This window comes from Mercurialis annua, linkage group LG4, assembly GCF_937616625.2.
Source record: "Mercurialis annua linkage group LG4, ddMerAnnu1.2, whole genome shotgun sequence".
NCBI classification, from domain to species: domain Eukaryota; kingdom Viridiplantae; phylum Streptophyta; class Magnoliopsida; order Malpighiales; family Euphorbiaceae; genus Mercurialis; species Mercurialis annua.
In genome coordinates, this window is record NC_065573.1 from 15,462,230 (window position 1) to 15,481,803 (window position 19,574).

The 19,574-nt window shown below is 35.7% G+C and overlaps 1 protein-coding gene across 3 annotated transcripts in view; it reads left to right on the forward strand.

Moving 5' to 3' along the window:
• Positions 1 to 19,469, forward strand: part of LOC126677240 (DNA topoisomerase 3-alpha) — a 36,711-nt gene extending 17,242 nt beyond the window's left edge. For 2 of the 3 annotated variants that reach the window (XM_050371772.2, XM_050371774.2), the window contains 10 exons: positions 5,031 to 5,160; positions 5,569 to 5,621; positions 5,696 to 5,795; positions 7,539 to 7,577; positions 10,406 to 10,484; positions 10,954 to 11,025; positions 14,022 to 14,093; positions 15,966 to 16,130; positions 16,931 to 17,051; positions 17,172 to 17,612. In XM_050371772.2, coding sequence (XP_050227729.1) covers positions 5,031 to 5,160; positions 5,569 to 5,621; positions 5,696 to 5,795; positions 7,539 to 7,577; positions 10,406 to 10,484; positions 10,954 to 11,025; positions 14,022 to 14,093; positions 15,966 to 16,130; positions 16,931 to 17,051; positions 17,172 to 17,499 — 1,159 coding nt within the window. In that variant the 3' untranslated portion in view covers positions 17,500 to 17,612. Of the gene's footprint in view, positions 1 to 5,030; positions 5,161 to 5,568; positions 5,622 to 5,695; positions 5,796 to 7,538; positions 7,578 to 10,405; positions 10,485 to 10,953; positions 11,026 to 14,021; positions 14,094 to 15,965; positions 16,131 to 16,930; positions 17,052 to 17,171; positions 17,613 to 19,417 lie in introns of those variants that run through there. The other variant, XR_007640487.2, reaches the window with a different exon arrangement.
• Positions 19,470 to 19,574: the final 105 nt, after the last annotated feature.

Genomic DNA, 19,574 nt, shown 5'->3' on the forward strand with positions numbered 1-19,574 from the left:
CGAAGATGACAAACTTTGCCATACTCCCCCTGAGCAACAAAACCTGGTGGTTGCTCCATATAAACTTCCTCTTGAAGGTCACCATGTAAAAAGGCATTCTTGATATCGAGCTGATGTAGGGGCCAATCAGAACTAGCTGCCATTGAGATAAAAAGGCGAATAGAAGACATTTTGGCCACTGGTGAAAAAGTGTCAGAATAATCAACCCCATAGGTCTGAGCATAGCCTTTTGCGACAAGGCGAGCTTTTAAACGAGCAACCGAACCATCAGAATTAAGTTTTACAGCAAACACCCATCGGCAACCTACAGATTTCTTTCCCACAGGCAAATGTACCAAATCCCAAGTATCATTAGCATCTAGAGCATTCATTTCTTCCATCATTGCCTTTCGCCATCCAGGATGGGATAAGGCTTCCGACACAGATTTTGGAATAGATATAGAATCAAGTGAAGCAATAAAACATTGTGAAGGGGAAGATAAATATTTGTATGAAACGAAAGCAGAGATAGGATAAGTACATGATCGTTTACCTTTGCGAAGGGCAATAGGAAGATCATCGGTATCATGACTTGACTCAGAAGGAGGATCTTCTGCCGAAACAGAAATTGGTATTGGACTAGAAGCCGGAGGTTGCTGACGTCGTGAATAAACTTGAGTAATAGGTGGCTTGGGCTGTTGCTGAGGTAACGAAGTAGGATGAATGTGATAAACCAACATATCATTATCAATAATATCATCCGAATTCAACACATTAGTGGACATAGGAAAGAAGGGGAGATGTTCCATAAAAGAGACATCATAAGACACAAGATATTTATCAAGAGAAGGGGAAAAACAACGATACCCTTTTTGAAGGCGAGAGTACCCGAGGAAGACACATTTTAGTGATTTCGGATCAAGCTTAGTAACATGTGGACGAACATCCCTAACAAAGCAAGTACTCCCAAATATACGAGGTGACATGTTAAATAATGGTTTATCAGGAAACAGAATACTGTAAGGAGTCTCACCATTCAACACGGCAGAAGGCATGCGATTGATCAGAAAACATGCTGTAGAAATAGCATCTGCCCAGAAAGGTTTCGGAACCTGCGTTTGAAACAAAAGAGCTCTAGCAGTTTCAAGAAGATGACGATTCTTACGTTCAGCTACACCGTTTTGTGAAGGTGTATTAACACAAGAAGTTTGATGAATAATACCATTCTGAGACATAAAAGTTTGAAAAGGACCAGACAAGTATTCTTTAGCATTGTCACTTCGTAAAGTATGAACTGAAACATTAAATTGGTTTTTAACCTCAGCACAAAAAGCAGTAAAATGTGTAAACAATTCAGAACGATGTTTCATTAAATATAACCAAGTGGTTCGAGAATAATCATCCACAAAAGTCACAAAATATCTAAAACCTGGTTTAGACACAACAGAGCAAGGACCCCAAACATCAGAATGAACTAATTCAAACGGAAAATTAGACCTTTTATTGACTCGAGGAGCAGAAGACAAACGATGATGTTTTGCAAATTGACATGACTCACAATCTAAGCTAGACAACTTTTGAAACTGGGGGCACATCTTTTTCAGCAGAGGTAAAGAAGGATGTCCCAACCGACAATGCTCATCAAAAGGGGTGGATACAGTAGAGCAAGCAACAGGTCTTCTAACGGTTGTATCCAAAACGTAGAGACCACCAGATTCTCGTCCACTACCAATAATCTGCTTCGTCATAAGATCCTGAAACAAACAATGATCAGGGAAAAATGAGATAGAACAATTAAGAGAGCGAGTAAGTTTACTCACAGAAATCAAATTGAATGAAAAACCAGGCACATTAAGAACATTTGAGAGTGAAAGTGATGAAGTTGGATTAATAGTACCAGAACCAGTAACCGAAGAGTGAGTGCCATCAGCTACGGTAACGTGGGAAGGAAAAGTATCATTACAAGAAGTGAATAGTTTAGAATTACCTGTCATATGATCTGTAGCACCAGAATCAATGACCCATTTTGAAGACGAAGAAACGAGGCACTTATTGGAATTACCTGACTCAGCAATAGCAGTGACGGACGAAGAACGCTCTGAAGCTAATGATTCTTGATACTTGGCATATTCTTCCGCAGTAAGAGTGTAAGATTGAGCAGAGGGTGTAGCAGGGGGTGTAGCATCAGTAGTAGCAACCTGAGCAGACCGATACCGTTTCTCCTTAGCCTTTAGAAGAGGACAAGTTCGTTTAGTATGACCAGGCTCATGACAATAATAGCATTCAACAGGTTTGCTTCCATCATTTGGACTTCTCATGTCCCGGGTGCTCCCCCTTGTTGGACCCTTAAAAGAGCGGTCAGAAGTATGCCTTTGGCTATAAAGAGCACTAGAAGGAGGAACAGACGGAGTGGCTGAAAGAACTAGATTACTGCGCAAAATACGAGTCAGAGCCTCCTCACCATCAGGAATTTCAGCACTAGAGAGAATCTGAGAAGTGACTCCTTCATATTCTGAACCGAGTCCACATAAAAATCGGAGAACAAACATTTGTTCTCGTTGAGCTTGAAGGACCGTAATATCTGTGCTCAGAGGTAGCAATTCATTTAATTGCTCAAAGGTGTCCTTTAGCTGCATATAGTAATCCTGAACAGATTGCCCTTGGCGATCAGTAGTATAAAACGACTTATATGTATCATATAAGCGAGAAACATTACCCTTTCCAGCATACAAAGACTTCAAATAATCCATAATTTGTTTGCAATACCCACAATGACGAACCAAGCTAACAATCTTGGCATCAATAGAGTTCTTGATGCCAAGTAAGAGACAAGCATCATCAGCCATCCAATCTTCATCATCTGTTTTCGGGTCATCAGTCAAATGACGTGATTTTCTGATACTCCGAAGATACAACGTAACATTAGTGGACCAATCAACATAATTGGACGCCCCAGTCAATTTATGATCAGTAATCCTAGGAGATACTGCCATAATACCACTAACCATAGGTTTATTAGGTTCATTTTTCTTTCCATCAGCCATACTATCACACCAAACACAATTTCAGCAATCACAAAAAATAATAATACAGCAGTAGCCCTTTACTCACACTTTAGGTTCAAAAAAAAAAAAAAATTTCTCAGTAACTGAAAACTGACCAGATGGGTAAACTGGAAATAAAGTGCTGATATGGAAAGAAGTCGGTCGGAGATGAACCGGTGGCCGGAGGTGGTTCCACTCGCCGGCGCGTGGCTGAGCGTGGCGGGAGGCGGCGGCGCGTGGCTGGAGCGTGGCTGGAGGAACAGAAACCGGAGCAGCAGATTCCGGCAGATCGGAGGACGGCGAGTCTTGTGGGAGGGGTGGTGAGATTAGATGATGGCCAGAAATTGGTCACAAGAAGGAAAGTTGAACCCTAGTTCCTGAACTGAATAACTGAACTGTTTGCGCACAGGGGCAAACAAAAAAAGAAGAAGGATCTGCACACTAGGGCAGCTCCGATACCATGTAATCAGAAACACTAAAGTTGAGTTGAATTCTCAATGAATTGTATTAGAGAAATCAATAGGTATTTATACACAAGTAGATGCTAAGAGAAAGGAAAGCAATTCCTAAAATCAAGCTAATATAATCCCTATAAACATGCTAATCTAATCCCTATAAACATGTTGCCATATATGATGTATTCACACTAAGTATTCACACTATAATTCTAACACTATGCATTCTTTTAATATTTTTAAAAGCCCAAAACCCAACTAACTTTTTTGTTAATGTTTTGTTTTTAAAGGCCCAAAACACAAGCCCAAAATTATTAGGGTTTCTCAGATGCGCTAAGCGCGCCTCAGAGGCTCGCCTGAGCGCTTTAGCGCGCCTGAGGCGCGCCTTGATGAAGGTGGTTGCCTCAGGTGTTTCTGAGGCGCACCACCTGCGCTATGCGCTATTGTAGCGCCTTAGCGCGCCTCAGGCGCGCTTTTAACAACTATGTTTAGGTTGCTAGCCTTTTTCAGAGTTTTAATTGAATAAAGCACATTAAGCAACAACTAGGAAAGTTTTTAGGGTTTAATTAAAAAAAAGTAAAAAAAAAAGGCCTATTTAACCATGAGTTTGCCTGGCCAGTGCCTTGCCTTATCGTGGAGGCGCCAGAGGCGCGCGCCTTAGGATTGTTGCCTACCCCTCGCAGGTGAGGCCCCTCGGCCATCGCATGAGGCGCACCTCTAACAACTTGGGAAAAGAGAATAAGAAAAATGATAGTTTTTCTTGATTAATCACATTAGCTCTTTAGTGTTAGATTTCATCTTAAAATCAATTGGTGTTAAGTGGAGGTGCCCAACTAATATATAAACTCATGTCCATTCACACACAAACAATGTGAGATACTCCCACTTCAACACTTCCCCTCACGCATAGCGTGTACGGACCGAGCAACCAATCCCTCCTCACGCATAGCGTGTACGGGCCGAGCAACCAATCCCTCCTCACGTATCTTATGTGGCCGGGCCAAATTCAAATTGTATGAATGGACAAGGCTCTGATACCATGTTAGATTCCATCTTAAAATCAATTGGTGTTAAGTGGAGGTGCCCAACTAATATTTAAACACATGTTCATTCACACACACAACCAATGTGGGATACTCCCACTTCAACATATAGCACCTATATATAGGCAGTAAATCCCATATAGATCTAGGAGTAAATGGAGACTTTCCTAATCTATGCAATTTGACTACTATCAAAATTACAATAATATATGGCTAGCATATCTATAATTAATCTACCTTTCTTTTCAACAAATAAGATTGATGAGCCTAGAAACTAAATGAATGGATATAAGATGTACACATTAGTGGGTGAATACCTTTTTGGCATAAGGAAAAGTTTGTAATGACTAGTCTGTCAAACTGTAATTGTTTTCAGTTAAAACCTACCTAGGAAAACATTAGAAATGTGGGGTAAAAGTGATAACTTTATTGATTTATATTTGTATAAAGTATAGTTACTGATGCACTCTTTTTATGGTCTTCCATTGATGTGGAATTTATCTATTCAGGTATGAACTCTGGAAACCAAATCTCAGATCAATGATGGAGTATGACATGAAGGAAGTAAGCGTGGGCAATAAGAGTAAAGATGAAGTTTTGCAAACTTGCTTGCAGCAAATGAAAGCTTGCTTCTTAGATGTAAGTTTCTGGATTATCTCAAGAACGATGGATGAGAGCGTTTTCTAGGTTGTGTCTGGTTAGTGAGAGTACACAAGGAAATAGATAGAGAAGAGACAGAATATATGAGTTACCATCTGTAAAACTAATTATTTTTATAGTTTGACTGCTATTAAAATATTAAAATGGAAAATGGAAAATGCCAGTATTTATATCCAGTAAGACATTTAGTACTGTTTTTTCATGAGAAGTGCTCAATTAGTTAAAATATAACTCTTTAATACTCAATAGAAAAAAGAAAACTTTATGTGATTGCACACTCTCCTAAATTTAGATTTTGATTGTATTTAGCCTATACTATGCTACTTTTGCTTTTGTTGCTTACACGGATCTATGTTAATTTTGCAATGTAACTCGCACTTCTTGCAGACAAGGATAAATAAAGTAAAACTTCTAGAAGCCATGGCTGTTTTCTTTGAGAGGTGGGTTAGTATTTGTTGTTGCAAATAACATGTTTTAATTTTCATTTAATGCGTCTTCTTTTATTTGTACACAGTTCCGATAGATCTGGCGGAAGTGACAATCATGCAGCTGTTGACATTGTCCGGCCATGTGGACTTTGCCATGAATCCAATATGGTGCTAAGACGAAATCGGGTAATTTTGTGTTTTAATAATTTTCATGGCTAAGAAAATTTTCATTTCTGTTTCCTTGTGTTTTCAAGTCTTTCCTGACAAACCCATATTGGTTGCTTGTTTGTACAATCATCAATTTCTTTCCAAGGAGGCATCAACTTATCTATAGGTTATTTGATTATTTCCACTTCAAATTTAGAGCCACTATATGGAGTTTCTCTTAATAATCAGTGCTGATTAATTGATTACTGAATGACTAAAGGGTCATTGTAAATCTCTCCAGTAAGCAGTTCACTTTACATGTTGGACTTGTTAAACCTTACATACCTAAAAAAGAAAACTTAATATTAGATGAACATTATATGTATCTGAGATGCCTATGATATTCTCTTCTTCTATGTTTTTAGGGACTCAGTTTTCCGCCATCTCCTGTTTTGTTTTATGCTGCCTAAATATATGATCGGATTAATTTATTTTTTCCTAATGATATAGCCCAAAATGTGGACAATGAAGAAAAAGCAATTGATCCTGACTAAATCAGGCATAGTTGGATTGAGTTGACATTTTCTTAATGATTCATTCTTTTTTATACACAGGAAAAAGAATCTTATTTATCATATTAATATTTATATATTGGAGGAATTGCTAACTTTTAAGCCTAAGATACACATGATTAAATTTTTTTGGTAGCGAAAGAATCTGAAATATGATGTCAAGGCATTTATATATTGGAGGATAGGTTAACTTCTATGCCTAGGGAAAAAGGGATAAATGGGAAGCGTAGGGATAGGCCACCTATTTCTTCTAAAAATATTTCCTATAGTTCCTTGTTGCCTTCATGCCGTGGTCAGTCATGACACAATTCATGATAAAATTGTCAACAGATTTAAATCTTTTGATCTACTTAGTATCATGAATCAAAAACTTCAAATCAACCACGACTCATCAAATATTGGTTGGAATTCTTCGGGTTCATTTATGCTTGCATTATCACCCACTCACTACTCCGAGCTTCATAGAAATAAGCAATCAGATGATTATCTTGACTCCGTTTCAAGGTTCATTAGAATCTGTAGTCCTTGCTCTCTTCTCTGTCTATCAGTTAGAAGTATTATATGTTTGGACTTGGGATAGAAGATACGAAACATCTGTTGCTTTTGGGAGTAATTATTGTCTAAATCACGATGGTGGACAAAAATCACCTTTTTTATTCAAAGTTTACATTGATTATTGTTTGTAACCATTTGAGAATTAGGCATAACAATATTTTCCTTACAAAGATATGTGGTTTTTGTTTTTGTAGAGACTTAGACTTTGTACTAAAAGATGCTGTCTAAATATGCTTGATATAAAGGAATTGAAAATAATATTTAGTACCCAAGTAAAAAGATGTAAAATAAGGCTTGATTCTTTGAGTATGAGCTAGATAATGGCCCATGAAATATCTTGGCCATCCATATTATTGAGGCATCTGTGTTAGTTGAATTTTTGTATGAAAAATACAACTATTTTATATTCTGGTTCTCTTAAAAACAAAGGCAGTAGGGATTTATAGCTTTACTGAGGAAGCAATTTGTGCTTATAATGCAAGCTGCAGTTTCCTTTACTTCTTATGCCTCTTTATTGATAATATTTGCTAGAGTCGGGTCCTTCTTTTAATATGTAATTTTTGATTTTATTATCTTTCAGGTGTTAAATATTCATTGTTCTGCTTATGTTTTTAATATGTTTAAAGTTGTGAATACCATTTTTTTCATTTCACAGGATGGCAATTTCATGGTTGGATGCGTGGGATTCCCACAGGTTTGCATACAATTCGTTTAACCTGTAAATTTTTCAAAATTAGGGTCGCGTGTTTTATCATTAATTAGTTTATAAACATAGCGGCAATGCAGGAAGTTTATTACATGTGATAGTTTATTCATCTTTTTCTTGTTTTAGTGTTGTTGAGTTATGCAAATGTGTTATCTGCTCTTTTAATATATTTTTTTTGGGTCAAGCCAACTAAACAGAATGTACTGTAAACAAGCAAAATATATCCTAAAAACTGGCTTAGGCTATAATTTATCTAAGCCTTTGCCTTTAAATCCGCAAGTCTCTATATTTACATTTATTCTGCATCTTTTCCCTTATTCTTTACATAACAGGAAACCTTACATAGCTCAAAATTCTCGATTCCCTATAAAGATCTTGCTGAAACACAGTCAGGTTAATTTCTCTCCATAAAGCATACACACATTACTTAAATCAATTTAACTTGGCCTTATTCTAAAGTTAATTGAAAACGACTGCTAGATTTTTTTTTTTTCACTCATTGCAAATTTGGGTGACCTCTTCAGTAAGATCAAGAGCTGCTAGATCATTTTGTACCATTTTTAGTTTTTCTCTACCTTTTTTCATTGAATTTGACTTGTTCGATCTTACTAATCGGAGGATCCATTGGTTTATGACATCTTAACATTCTCGTTTGAGCTACACTCATCTCAAATACATGATGCCCTTTCATTACCCAACACTCACTACCAGTCTACCATATATCAAAACAGATATGGTTAAACTTGCCTTCAACTTCATGGGGATCGTAAGGTCACATAAAAGTCCCGTGGCCCTCCTCCATTTCAACTATCCTGCTTTAATTCAATGACTACATCCCCTCTGCAATCACCATCTTCTTGGAGATCGAGCCAAAATATATAAAGCGTGTGCATTGAGGCAGTGCACCATTGCTTAAGGTAACTCCACCTCCCTTATTCGTACACTCACTAAACCTCTAATGCATATACTGTCTTAGTTCTAATAAGCTTAAACCCTTTTGATGCTGAAGTGCTCCTCCACAGCTCTAACTTGTTGTTAACTTCTTCTTGACTCTTATATTAGCACGATATTTTCCGCAAACATCATGCACCAAGGACATCATCTTGTACTTTTTGTTAATTCATCCATTATTAGGGCAAAAAGGTAGGGATTAATTTACGACTGTTGGTGTTCGTGGTATTGAGAGAACTTGGCAAATTCATCAACAGAAATTAGAAGACTGACCAATGTCACTGACTCTTGTATTGCAGCTTTCTATAGTCTTGATGTATCAGGCTATGACAATAATGACACACGATCTCCCTCAAATTTTGCCCTTTCTTATCAAAATTACTTGATCCCTATCTTTGGTCTTTGCAAGAGCGGTATTAGAATGAACAGATGGAGACTAGACAGAACAAATGGAGTAGTTTTTATACGGAGCATTTACAGAATGTATCTTGTAAAGGTGATCTCAGAACCAGAAAGAATCTGAGATTTTGCAGCTTCAAATGCAAAGGGAAGACTAGCTAGAAAGCTCCTGACATCCATCTTATCTGGTTAGCTTGTTGAACTTTAACACAAGGACCGAAAGGCAGTAACATGTTAAGCTCTTCATGGATCTTTTTAAAATCCATGAAATTTTTGGTCAGGGATTTATTCTGTTTTCTACACGATCAAAAGCTTTGCACACCTCATGTTAGAAATATTTCCTTTTCCAGAGTACACGAATTTCAAATAAACCATTAACTCCTTAACAAATTTACAATGATTGATTAAACCAATTACCTCAATTTCAATAGACTTCCTTACATATAGGAACAATTGAGCATCATCTTTAAGCCAAGACCGTTTTAAATCATCCGTAGATGGGTCGTTAGTCGAGCGATCTCCCTTGTCAATGCTTCGTAAAAGTAGCTGTGCTGTCTTGCTCCTTTCCAAATAGTTAGATGGATTAAGCTTGTTCTTCTGTGATCCTGGACGTTGCTAGAACCAAGTCAGAAGCAATAACAGATATGATTTCCAACCCATTGGAAAAAAAATTACGTCTACTAACCACATTTGAATCTGTTTTCAACCATCTCACAATCAACTGACCACAAATATGGATTGTAGAAGGCTAGGTGAATAAGATGGTGGTGACTGAAGATATTTCCGGAAGTAGTATCAGTCTCACACCAGCACAATGAGAAACAGGTGAGAAGCTTTGAAGGTGCATGAGGCTCAGACACAGACTTTTTGGTGACTGTAAATTGGAGACTGGTGGAACTGATGAAGCCGCTCCTCTACAAGCTGGTGTGGTCAACAAATGATGATTTTAGAAGGGTGATCAAATTTTGCACAAACCCTGCTCCTAGAGCAGAAGTGAAACAGACGAGAAAACTATGCATGCAGAACTTTCCTAGGGCTCCGACACCACGTAACTGGACAGATATGAGAGGAAGTGATTACTTTTTTAATTTATCATATTGACGTCTATATATACAAAATTTCAATTCTCAATTAGGAAGATTTCCTAATTGCCTTGATTCCTACAATCAAGCTCTCAATTGATTCCTATGTAATATTCTCTTCCTAAATCATTATGTACATATTGTAATGTTTTCGAACTTTGGAAACTAATTCTTCATCCAGATATAAATGACTGGACTCCTGTCTTTGTTTCTTATATTCCAACCAGGATGTTGCTTGCATGCTTTTTATTGTTGTACTTTAATGGTTAAGAATATATGATTTTTGATATGCAATGAAGTTCTATTTAGTTATTTGTGCTTGAGGATTTATTTTGTAGTTATGTGGCCTTGGTTACAATTCTAACATTGGTTTCAACTCTTCAGTGTAGGAATGCGATATGGCTCCCTGGACCTGTAATAGAAGCTACTGTAACTGCCAATATTTGCAACCATTGCACTCCAGGTTCTTTTGAGACTTAACTTCATGCATCATTCATAGCTTACTTTAACATTAGTTTTGCTTCATGCATCACCTATGGCTCTTCATTGTCTATTAAGGTGAAGTCATATATTCTTTTGATTTAATGGGGCATATCTGAAATGTGAAATATCATTAATAGTCAGTTTTTGTGTCTGTATTTATATATGAAAATGACATTAATCATGAGATCTATGTTTTCCACAGAAATTCTTAAATGTACAAGAACATAATGAAAATTTTCTAATAAACATGCTTGGTGGGTTATATCAAGTCGGCACTAGCAAAATTAATGTTCATTGTCTTAACACAGGTTTCTTCACTTTAATTAAATTGTTCTAGCAATGTATATTGTTGTCCCATAATGTCATCAATTTAATAGTTTCTTTTTTGACAACCTGTATTCTTCCTTTCTTGCTTGAAATCTTGATTGTTTTCATTTCTCCTCATTTAGGACCTGTTTACTTGATTCAGTTCAAGTTTCGGCAGCTTGAAATACCACCGGGCTTCGGTGTCAACCATTTAGGTAAATGCTGTTCATCCCAATGGTACTTTACTTTCATAAATATTGAATTTTCCTAAGTTTTGCTACATGAATAGTACCATATTTTACATATTATATAAGTGTTTTTTAATTTTGAAATTTCAAGTTATGGGAGGTTTTCAGTTAAATGTACATATTAGAAATATTGGTGGGTGTTGAATAATTCTCACTTTTTACAATGGAATGCTACTAGCTATTTATACAAGGATTTTAGCTATGTGAGTAATACTCTAGAACATTCTAGAGTATGAACATTCTAGAATATGAACATTCTAGAATGCTTGAATATAAGACTATAAAAACTATCACTTTTAAATCTAGAAGTTTCTAGAAACTCTTAAATCCGAAATCTTCTAGAAACTTCCTAAATCTAGAAAGAATCCAAGAAAAAGGAAAGAATCTATTCTAATTACTTTACGAATACAGTTGTATATTACCCTATAAATTAGGCTCTAAATTCCAAACCTAAACTAGGAAGATATAGAAGAAGGAAGTCAACTAACCCTCCCCTCAAGTTGGAGCATAGATATTTATCATGTGAAGATGTCATTCAATTTGATGAAGTCTTCCCTTTTAAGTGCCATTATAAACATATTAGCTATCTGTTCTTTAGAAGAGGTACATAGAGTACATCTCTTTAATAGCATCCCACATCTCTTTAGCTGTTGATGCCAGACAAACCAAGGCAGCGATATCAGGTTCCAATGAGCTCAATAGCCAAGTCTACACTGCAAAATTAGATTGATTTTAGGCTGCATATTTAGGATCGTTACAATCTGTCGTAGTTTGAACTATATGATGACCGCGGCCTTGAGATCCCAAGAACGTATGAAACGCTTGAGACCAAAGAGCATAGTTCTTGCCATTACATTTAACAATTGTACGGACAAAAGCACGGAAATCAAAATTAGGCGCGTGGTCTGCCATGTGAAATTAACAATTGTGGTAGCCAAAAAATGCACAACCTCAAACGCAGAGGTATGACCTGAAACAAAGAGGTAGAATACAAATAATCAATCACACAAGAGGGGACTAATTGACCCTCGCAAATAAAGAAGAATAAAAAATTTAGGTTAGGATCAGAGGTGAACGTGCTCTAATACCATGTTCAGAAATAGACTATGAGAGAAAGAAGATAGTATACTTTTGGCCATATGTACGGATTGGACCCTCTCGTTTGGTTTGGTTTTGAATTTGGACCCTAATGAACTTTTTTTTCTTCGATGGAGGTACTTAATGTTATAAAAGAATTTCACATCGGACCCTCCGAACCTAAAATACCACATGTCCGTTAGTGACTGACCAACTCATCGCTAACATATTAGGTTTGATGGCTCACATTGGCCAGTCACTGACGGACATGTGGCATTTTAAGTTCGGAGGGTCCGATGTGAGATTTTTTATAACGTTAAGTACCTCCATCGAAAAAAAAGTTCATTAGGGTCCAAATTCAAACCGAATCAAACGTGAGGTCCAATATGTACATTTAGCCTATATTTTTTCTGTATATGCTTACATCTAGGCTGGTATATTTGTATACAAGAATCCAAGAAAAAGGAAAGAACCTATTCTAATTACTATACTGATACAGCTGTATATTAGCCTATAAATTAGGCTCTAATTTTCACACCTAAACTAGGAATTTATAGAACGAGGAAATCAACTTACAAATGTTATATAAGTAGTATGAAATTGTTCCTTGTTTTAGGTAATTATGGAATTTTTGTAATATAATTTAACCAGTACAGTCAAACTAATCTTTGAAATAGTTTATAGTGTTAGAGATAGTACTATAGTTTTAGCCTCACTTAAGGGTTTGAACTTTTCAGTGATTTGGTTATTTGATATGGTATCAAAGTCTGTATAATTGAAAGATCTGGAGTTTGATGACAATCCCATTTGACTAATTACATGTCTGAGGCAAAGTGGACATGTACTTGTTCACACTTCAAGCCCAAAAAGCATTCTTGTGCAGGGTGTGTTGAAGTTAATACTCTAGTTGGAGCCTCACCTAACATCTTGAGATTTTGGGTAGATTGGCTATTTTACGTATAGGTCTATAACTTGATATAATTAACATCATATTTACCGCAAAATAAAAAAAATTAACATCATATTTTTGAACAATATGCAAACAGATGGAATCTTCTGAGTATTATTTGATCCTGTTTAGAGTGAGAGTTAACAGAAGTGACTTGGAATTGTATTGTGAGGGTACATCTCTCTTTAGCTGACTGGCCCTTGTTACCTATCTTAAGGTGTGCTTGTGTGTTTGCAGCACCACTTTTCCTGGTTGCCACAGCTATTTAAATGATTGATAAGACAGGCGGCCTTAAAAATATGAGCAGCTTACAAGTCAAGAAATAATGTACATCGTTACATTATCTTTCCTTTGCATGAAACCCACTGGAAGAATTGCTGCTTCATTTGGTTCTCATTTTGCACTAGCATCAATTTCCATTCGAATACTGGTTATTCTTGGAAAGTTCTTTAAAGTGTTTGGGAGGTATATGTTTAAACTCAAAGTAATACCTTTCTGGGAAAGGCAATGCTTAACATTCTTAGATGTTAAGCTTTGGTGGGATTCTGACTGAACTAGAAAAACATATACCTTCAATCTTTGTAAGCGCATAGTTTCCTATGTTGATAATATGTTCATAAATATTTTTGAAGAACTTACAGTTTTAACCATTTCAGTATACATTTTGCTTGTATCAATGATGACTATATATAGTTTGATCTCAACTCGTCTTCTAGAAATTCTGCTTCAGGTTCCTCATTAGCCTTTCTCATGTTATATCTTTCTGTTGCCGTTACTTTGCATTTTTTTCTTCCTGTACTCATTTTGTGATAATACCCATAAGAATGTGCATATCACTCTAGGAAATAATTTGTTCTTTAGCCATAGGTGATCATTATCATACAACTTGCATGTGAAATTTGCTCTAATAGATAACTTTCCTTCACACGGTGATCAGGTTGCATTGGTGGCTGCGATGACATTCTAAGACAGTTAACAGAGTTATGTGGAACTGGTTCTCGTGCACAAGGTTTGGGAATATGCTTATTTTGAGTACTTAAACGTGGTTTTAGTAATTCAAAAGAGACTATAATTTCTTTTCATTATCATTTTCTTGTCTTTGTTATTTGTAATGCATTGTGCTTGTGAGAAATGGATTTGTATCATTTATTTTCAGATTACATGATATTATCCCTTAATGATTGCTGTAATATCTTTATTTGAAAAATTGCTGGCTTGACTGGCTGTCATGGCAAGTGATGTGCATGTCTGGCTTCACACCTATGTTGACATGTTGCTACTACCACTAGAAGGATCACCAATCTCTGAAATTCGGAATCCAACTTGTATACTGACTTTTTCAGAAAATAACGCTCAAACTTTTGACAAGAAGAAATATTTGTTAACACAATTGAAAACTAAATGCAACTAAAAACAACGATATACTTGCATGTTATTTTGTTGACGAATGTTATACTAGCTACGGTCCGAACTTAATATGTGTTATAGGACAATCAACTGACTCTTGCTTCAGTGTGAGGAAAACTTGAATAACATGGACTGTAATTGAAGTTTAGATGTATAAAAGACTCATGGGTTTATAAGTTGAACTGGGATTTGGATATAAGCATTATTTGATGTAAAGTTTGAGAATTTTTGCAGGAAGAAGTTGAATTTAACACAATTGAAAATAAATGCAACTAAAAACAGTGAAGTGCATGCATGCTATGCTCTTGACAAATGCTAGGGAAGCAAAGTTCTGAACTCAATCTGTTTTATGGAAAATTTCTTGAGTCTAGCTTCAGTGGTTAGCAGAACTTGATTAACCAGTTTAAATCTAGAGAACAGTAGAACACTCATGGGCCTATAAGTTGAATTTGGATTTTGAATGTAAGCGTGTTTTCTTGGAGAGGTAATGGATGGTTGTTGAGTAAATTATAGATACCTGGCTGTAGGATATCTGAGGCAATATATAAATATTGATATTTAGGGTAATACATAATAGTTTGATTTAGCTAAAAATAAAAAAAGTAGGTACATTGATGAATAACATTTTTGTTGTCTTTGTCCGAAGAAGAGTGTTGTAACACTCTGAATATGGTGAGCAGCGACTTCGCTTTAGGTAAATCTAGCTCTGAATTTTTTGTGAGGTAACTCGGGCAGCCTTTGAAGAAAGAAGTGAGAAGCTTCAATTAGTGGTTGCTATTTATGGGAAAAAAACTAGTTCAAGGTTGTGGACATCACATTTTGAAATAAAGGAAAATGAGCAAGACAAATAGAGGAGAAAGAAATGTCAAGGTTTTGAGAAGATGAAAGATTTTGGTTGCACACCTTGGCGAACCATCTACATGGATAAAGAAAGTGCAATCACACGGCCAACATGGTTGGAGTTGATTTAACTGCTTAGCTGAATGAGCATAATACCATTACTTCTGTTGTTTAATTTTCTCTTTTATTCAAGAAAAGTAAAACTATGTGAAAGAATAAGAATTCTTAAACATCTGGCATGTTGCATGTAATAAGTGAGGAGTCTGTAATGGTTGAGCAAGGCCATATGTAAAACACAGCTTGGTTGTATGTATGATTTTGGGGCTTATATTGTTTCTAGCCTGCTAGGAAATTGATATATTTGTTGTCTTGTAGGAAAAAAAATATTCTTATCATTGGTGTGTGGTTATCAGTCCTGTATTGTTAGGAGTTAAGGGAAGATCAGTTTCATGCACAGTTCTTTAAAATCCCTCAATTCAACTGTTTTTTTTTTCTCATTTATTAGTGGCCCAAATAGCTCCACAAAGAAGGAAAAAAAAGAGTTGCAGCTAACAGATTGCTTTATTGTTTTGTTATTTTGCAATCCTTTGTAGTCTCATGTCAAAACTTTAACTACATTTCATGTGTGCTGCAGCAAGAGGTCGAGATACTAATGCATCAAGTAGCAACTTCCAACAAAGTACTGTCAGGACTGGTTCTTGCATTCACTGTCAGCAAACAGGACATGCTTCAAGTGATTGCCCTTCGCAACTATCAACTTCTCGGCGAGTTCATTCCCGCCCAATGAATCAACAGATGGGTATATATTGAACTCTAATTTCAGCTGATCATTTAAGCCATCTTAAAGAAGAAATGTCTCATTTTTTTAATTGAATTCACATCATATTTTCGGCAGGGATATATAAACATGGCATGAAATACTACTTGTAGATGTGATATCATTGCATCTTATTCCTTTTCCTTCTGTGCGTCCTCCTGCGAGATTTATAAAAGTTTCATGCTATTGAGTACTATTTTAGAATATATATCAGATGCCATAATCATTATGGTTTCCTTTAGATATTTTACTTAATACTGTGCTGATTGGAAGAAATAATTCATACAGCTGACCTTAGTTGACTTGGGATTAAGGCTTAGTTGAGCTGCCTTAAATATTTGATAGCAGATAAGCGTGTCTTGTTTTGAATAGGACTGTAGGTTAGTTTTCTGAAGCCATCCAAAGGCTTTATGGACTCTGGCACTCTGCTATTGATGAGATTACATTCTTCTGTCCTGTCTCCTAAATTAAATAATAGACCTAGTTGATATTATAGTATGTTGTTGAAGACGAAACATAAATGTGTATCTATGCAATATTTAGCTTAAATGACTGATTTTGGAATAAGGATTGTTTTATACTTTTTTTTTTTAGCGAACTTTTATGCTCGTCTATCATCTCTTTTGAAGGTTCCTTTCTAGTCATGGCGATTTTCATGCAAACGTGCCTCTTTTTTCTCCTATAAAATTAACGTAGAAGCAAATAAGTCTATCATCAGGAAAAGTGTATTTTGGTTGCTAGTATAATTTAATGGCTCCTGTTGTCATTTTTCTCTGATGCAGGGGAATCTTCAGTTTCATGTGGGACATGTGGAACACCCTGTGTTTTACGTACTGCTAATACTGCAAATAACCGGGGAAGAAAGTTCTACTCATGTCCATTGCCAACGTGCAACTTCTTTGCGTAAGCAAACACCAAAAATATACAATTTGAAACCGTCTTAGTTTTATAAAATTTGTCTGAGTTGAATATATTGTGTACTATATACTAAGCCCACCTGATTCATAATTTGTTGTGATGCAGATGGGAGGATAACTTGAACAATGGCGTCAATGTAAGAAATGCTTCCGGTGCAAGTAATAGTAACTCGGCATCTAACCTGGGTAGGAGGGGTGGGCGTGGCAGAGGTGCTCAGAATGGAGGACGTGGTGCTGATATGACTTTTGTATCAGCCACTGGTGATCCTATCTCTGGTAGGAGGGGTGGGCGTGGCAGAGGTGCTCAGAATGGAGGACGTGGTGCTGATATGACTTTTGTATCAGCCACTGGTGATCCTATCTCTGGTAGATCATGTTATGTGTGTGGCGATCCATCGCATTTCGCCAATGTTTGCCCTAGTCGTAGATCCTGATGTAGGGCAGATGTTGTAGACAACATGTATATGAATTTGTACACACTAACCTTTCAGGTATGTCTTTGTTTCATAAGTTTAAACATAAAAAAAAATGGAATATTTTTGTTTTAGGTAAATTTTTTATTTCAACTTGGGCATTATTGTGTTATAAAGATGGATTAATATTACAAGATACAAAAGTATTGCGCACTTTTGTCCCTTTATCCTGCATAAATGAGATCCACAAATTGTAAATGCACATCACCACATGTATTCTGAGTTCTTTCCTCAGAAACTTTGCACAGCACACCCGGCACTTCAAAGTTTCATACCTCTTGCTCTTTTATGGTGACTACACAATCATCTATATTTTTCCATCCTTTGAAAATTTTAAAATTTTAATTCTGATTAAATGCCATTAAAATACTATTGCATAATTTTGTAAAAAATCTATTGGCCGTGTTAGAAAAGTGAGCGACAATGCTAAAGATATTAGAAGTGTAAGGAGGAGAGGCGTTTCTTAAGAAAATAGTTCTTCTGGTGGTCATTCTCTGAAGAAAGTAAAATCTTATGTTGATGACTCTTAAGGATTTAGGAGATATTGAGTTATAAATTTATTGTTTAATTTATTTTTGCTCGACTGTTATATATTTTTTCTTATGTTGAAATCAAAAGTTGGTGTTGAAGATCTTTTTTAAGAGTTTAGAACTGATGCGAAGGTGCTTATTATTTCAATTTTAGTTTGTATATTTTACAATTATTAGCAGTAAATGTATTTAAATATAGTGCTCAGTAGATAATCTATTATATCTACTAGTTTTTTATATTCTTAATTGTTAATAGTTTGATTTTTATTGTTTTTTTATTTTAGGTCTTAGATCGCCAGTTTAATCTTTTGTAAGACTAAGTATGATTTTCATATAAAGCGTGATGTTTTATTGTGTATTAAGGAATATTATATAAATTTTCAGTTGGAATTGTTTCATCAAACATGTTTAAATTATATTTTTGATATTTTCTTGTTTTATTGTTCAGCTGCAACTTTTTTTATTTTCTTTTGTTCATGGGATAGGAGTCGAATGATTCTTTCTGAATAATAGTTCGATGTTCGTTCTTATGATTTAAGTTTTAGTATTGAAGAGTTTGTTTTGTTACCGGGTTGGAATGTTTAGATGGGTTGTTGTGAACATGATGAAATTAGCTTGTTGCCTAAATACTTTGAGTAGTTTGGGTAAAGTTAATAAGCAAAGTATTGAAGATCTTTTGAGTACTGCTGTTTTGTATGTTAATTGTGTTTGTAGAAGTGATAGATTTTGGTAAGTAGAATGAATGATTATATATCATCTGTGTTTGAATGTTTCAATAAATTTCATTTTGGAACCACCACTATTAATGCTCCTTATTATAGTTTTCTGTTTGTGTTTCAAGTGCTGTCATTTTGCTGAAGATTTTAGACTTAAGTAGCAATATGCCCCCTGAACTTGCAAGTAATGGGCAATTAACACATATATTAACTTTGTGGGTAAATCAGTACACGAACTTGATGATTATGGGCAATTCGCCCCATTTTGGCAATTTGCCCCCTCAAATTATAAGTTAATTGTCTCTTAAATTGGCAATTTGCCCCCTTAATTTGTAAATTAATTTGCCAAAATGGGCTAATTGCCCATAATCAACAAGTTCGTGTACTGATTTGCCAACAAAGTTAATTTGTGTGTAAATTGCCCATTGCTTACAAGTTGAAGGGGCAAATTGCTACTTAAGTCGAAGATTTTAGCTATAAGTTGGATTTTAATTGCTTGCATATCGTGACGGAGTACTGATGTTCTACCTACTTACAAGAATCTCCATTTCTTTATTTTAGAAGAACAATCTGATTAGTTTTCGAGTCTTTTGTTTTTTAAGATTTTTTGTTTTTAATTAAATTAATTTGAAGATGATGGCGTTATCGTTATTGATGTCATTTCACCAAAGAACGGATGTAGTTATGGCGTTTTCAGCTTTTATTTTTAGATAATGATTTATTTATTTTTCTTTCAAATTATCTTCAATAATGAAGGTGAGAAATTGAATATTCAAGATTCTGAAAGCAG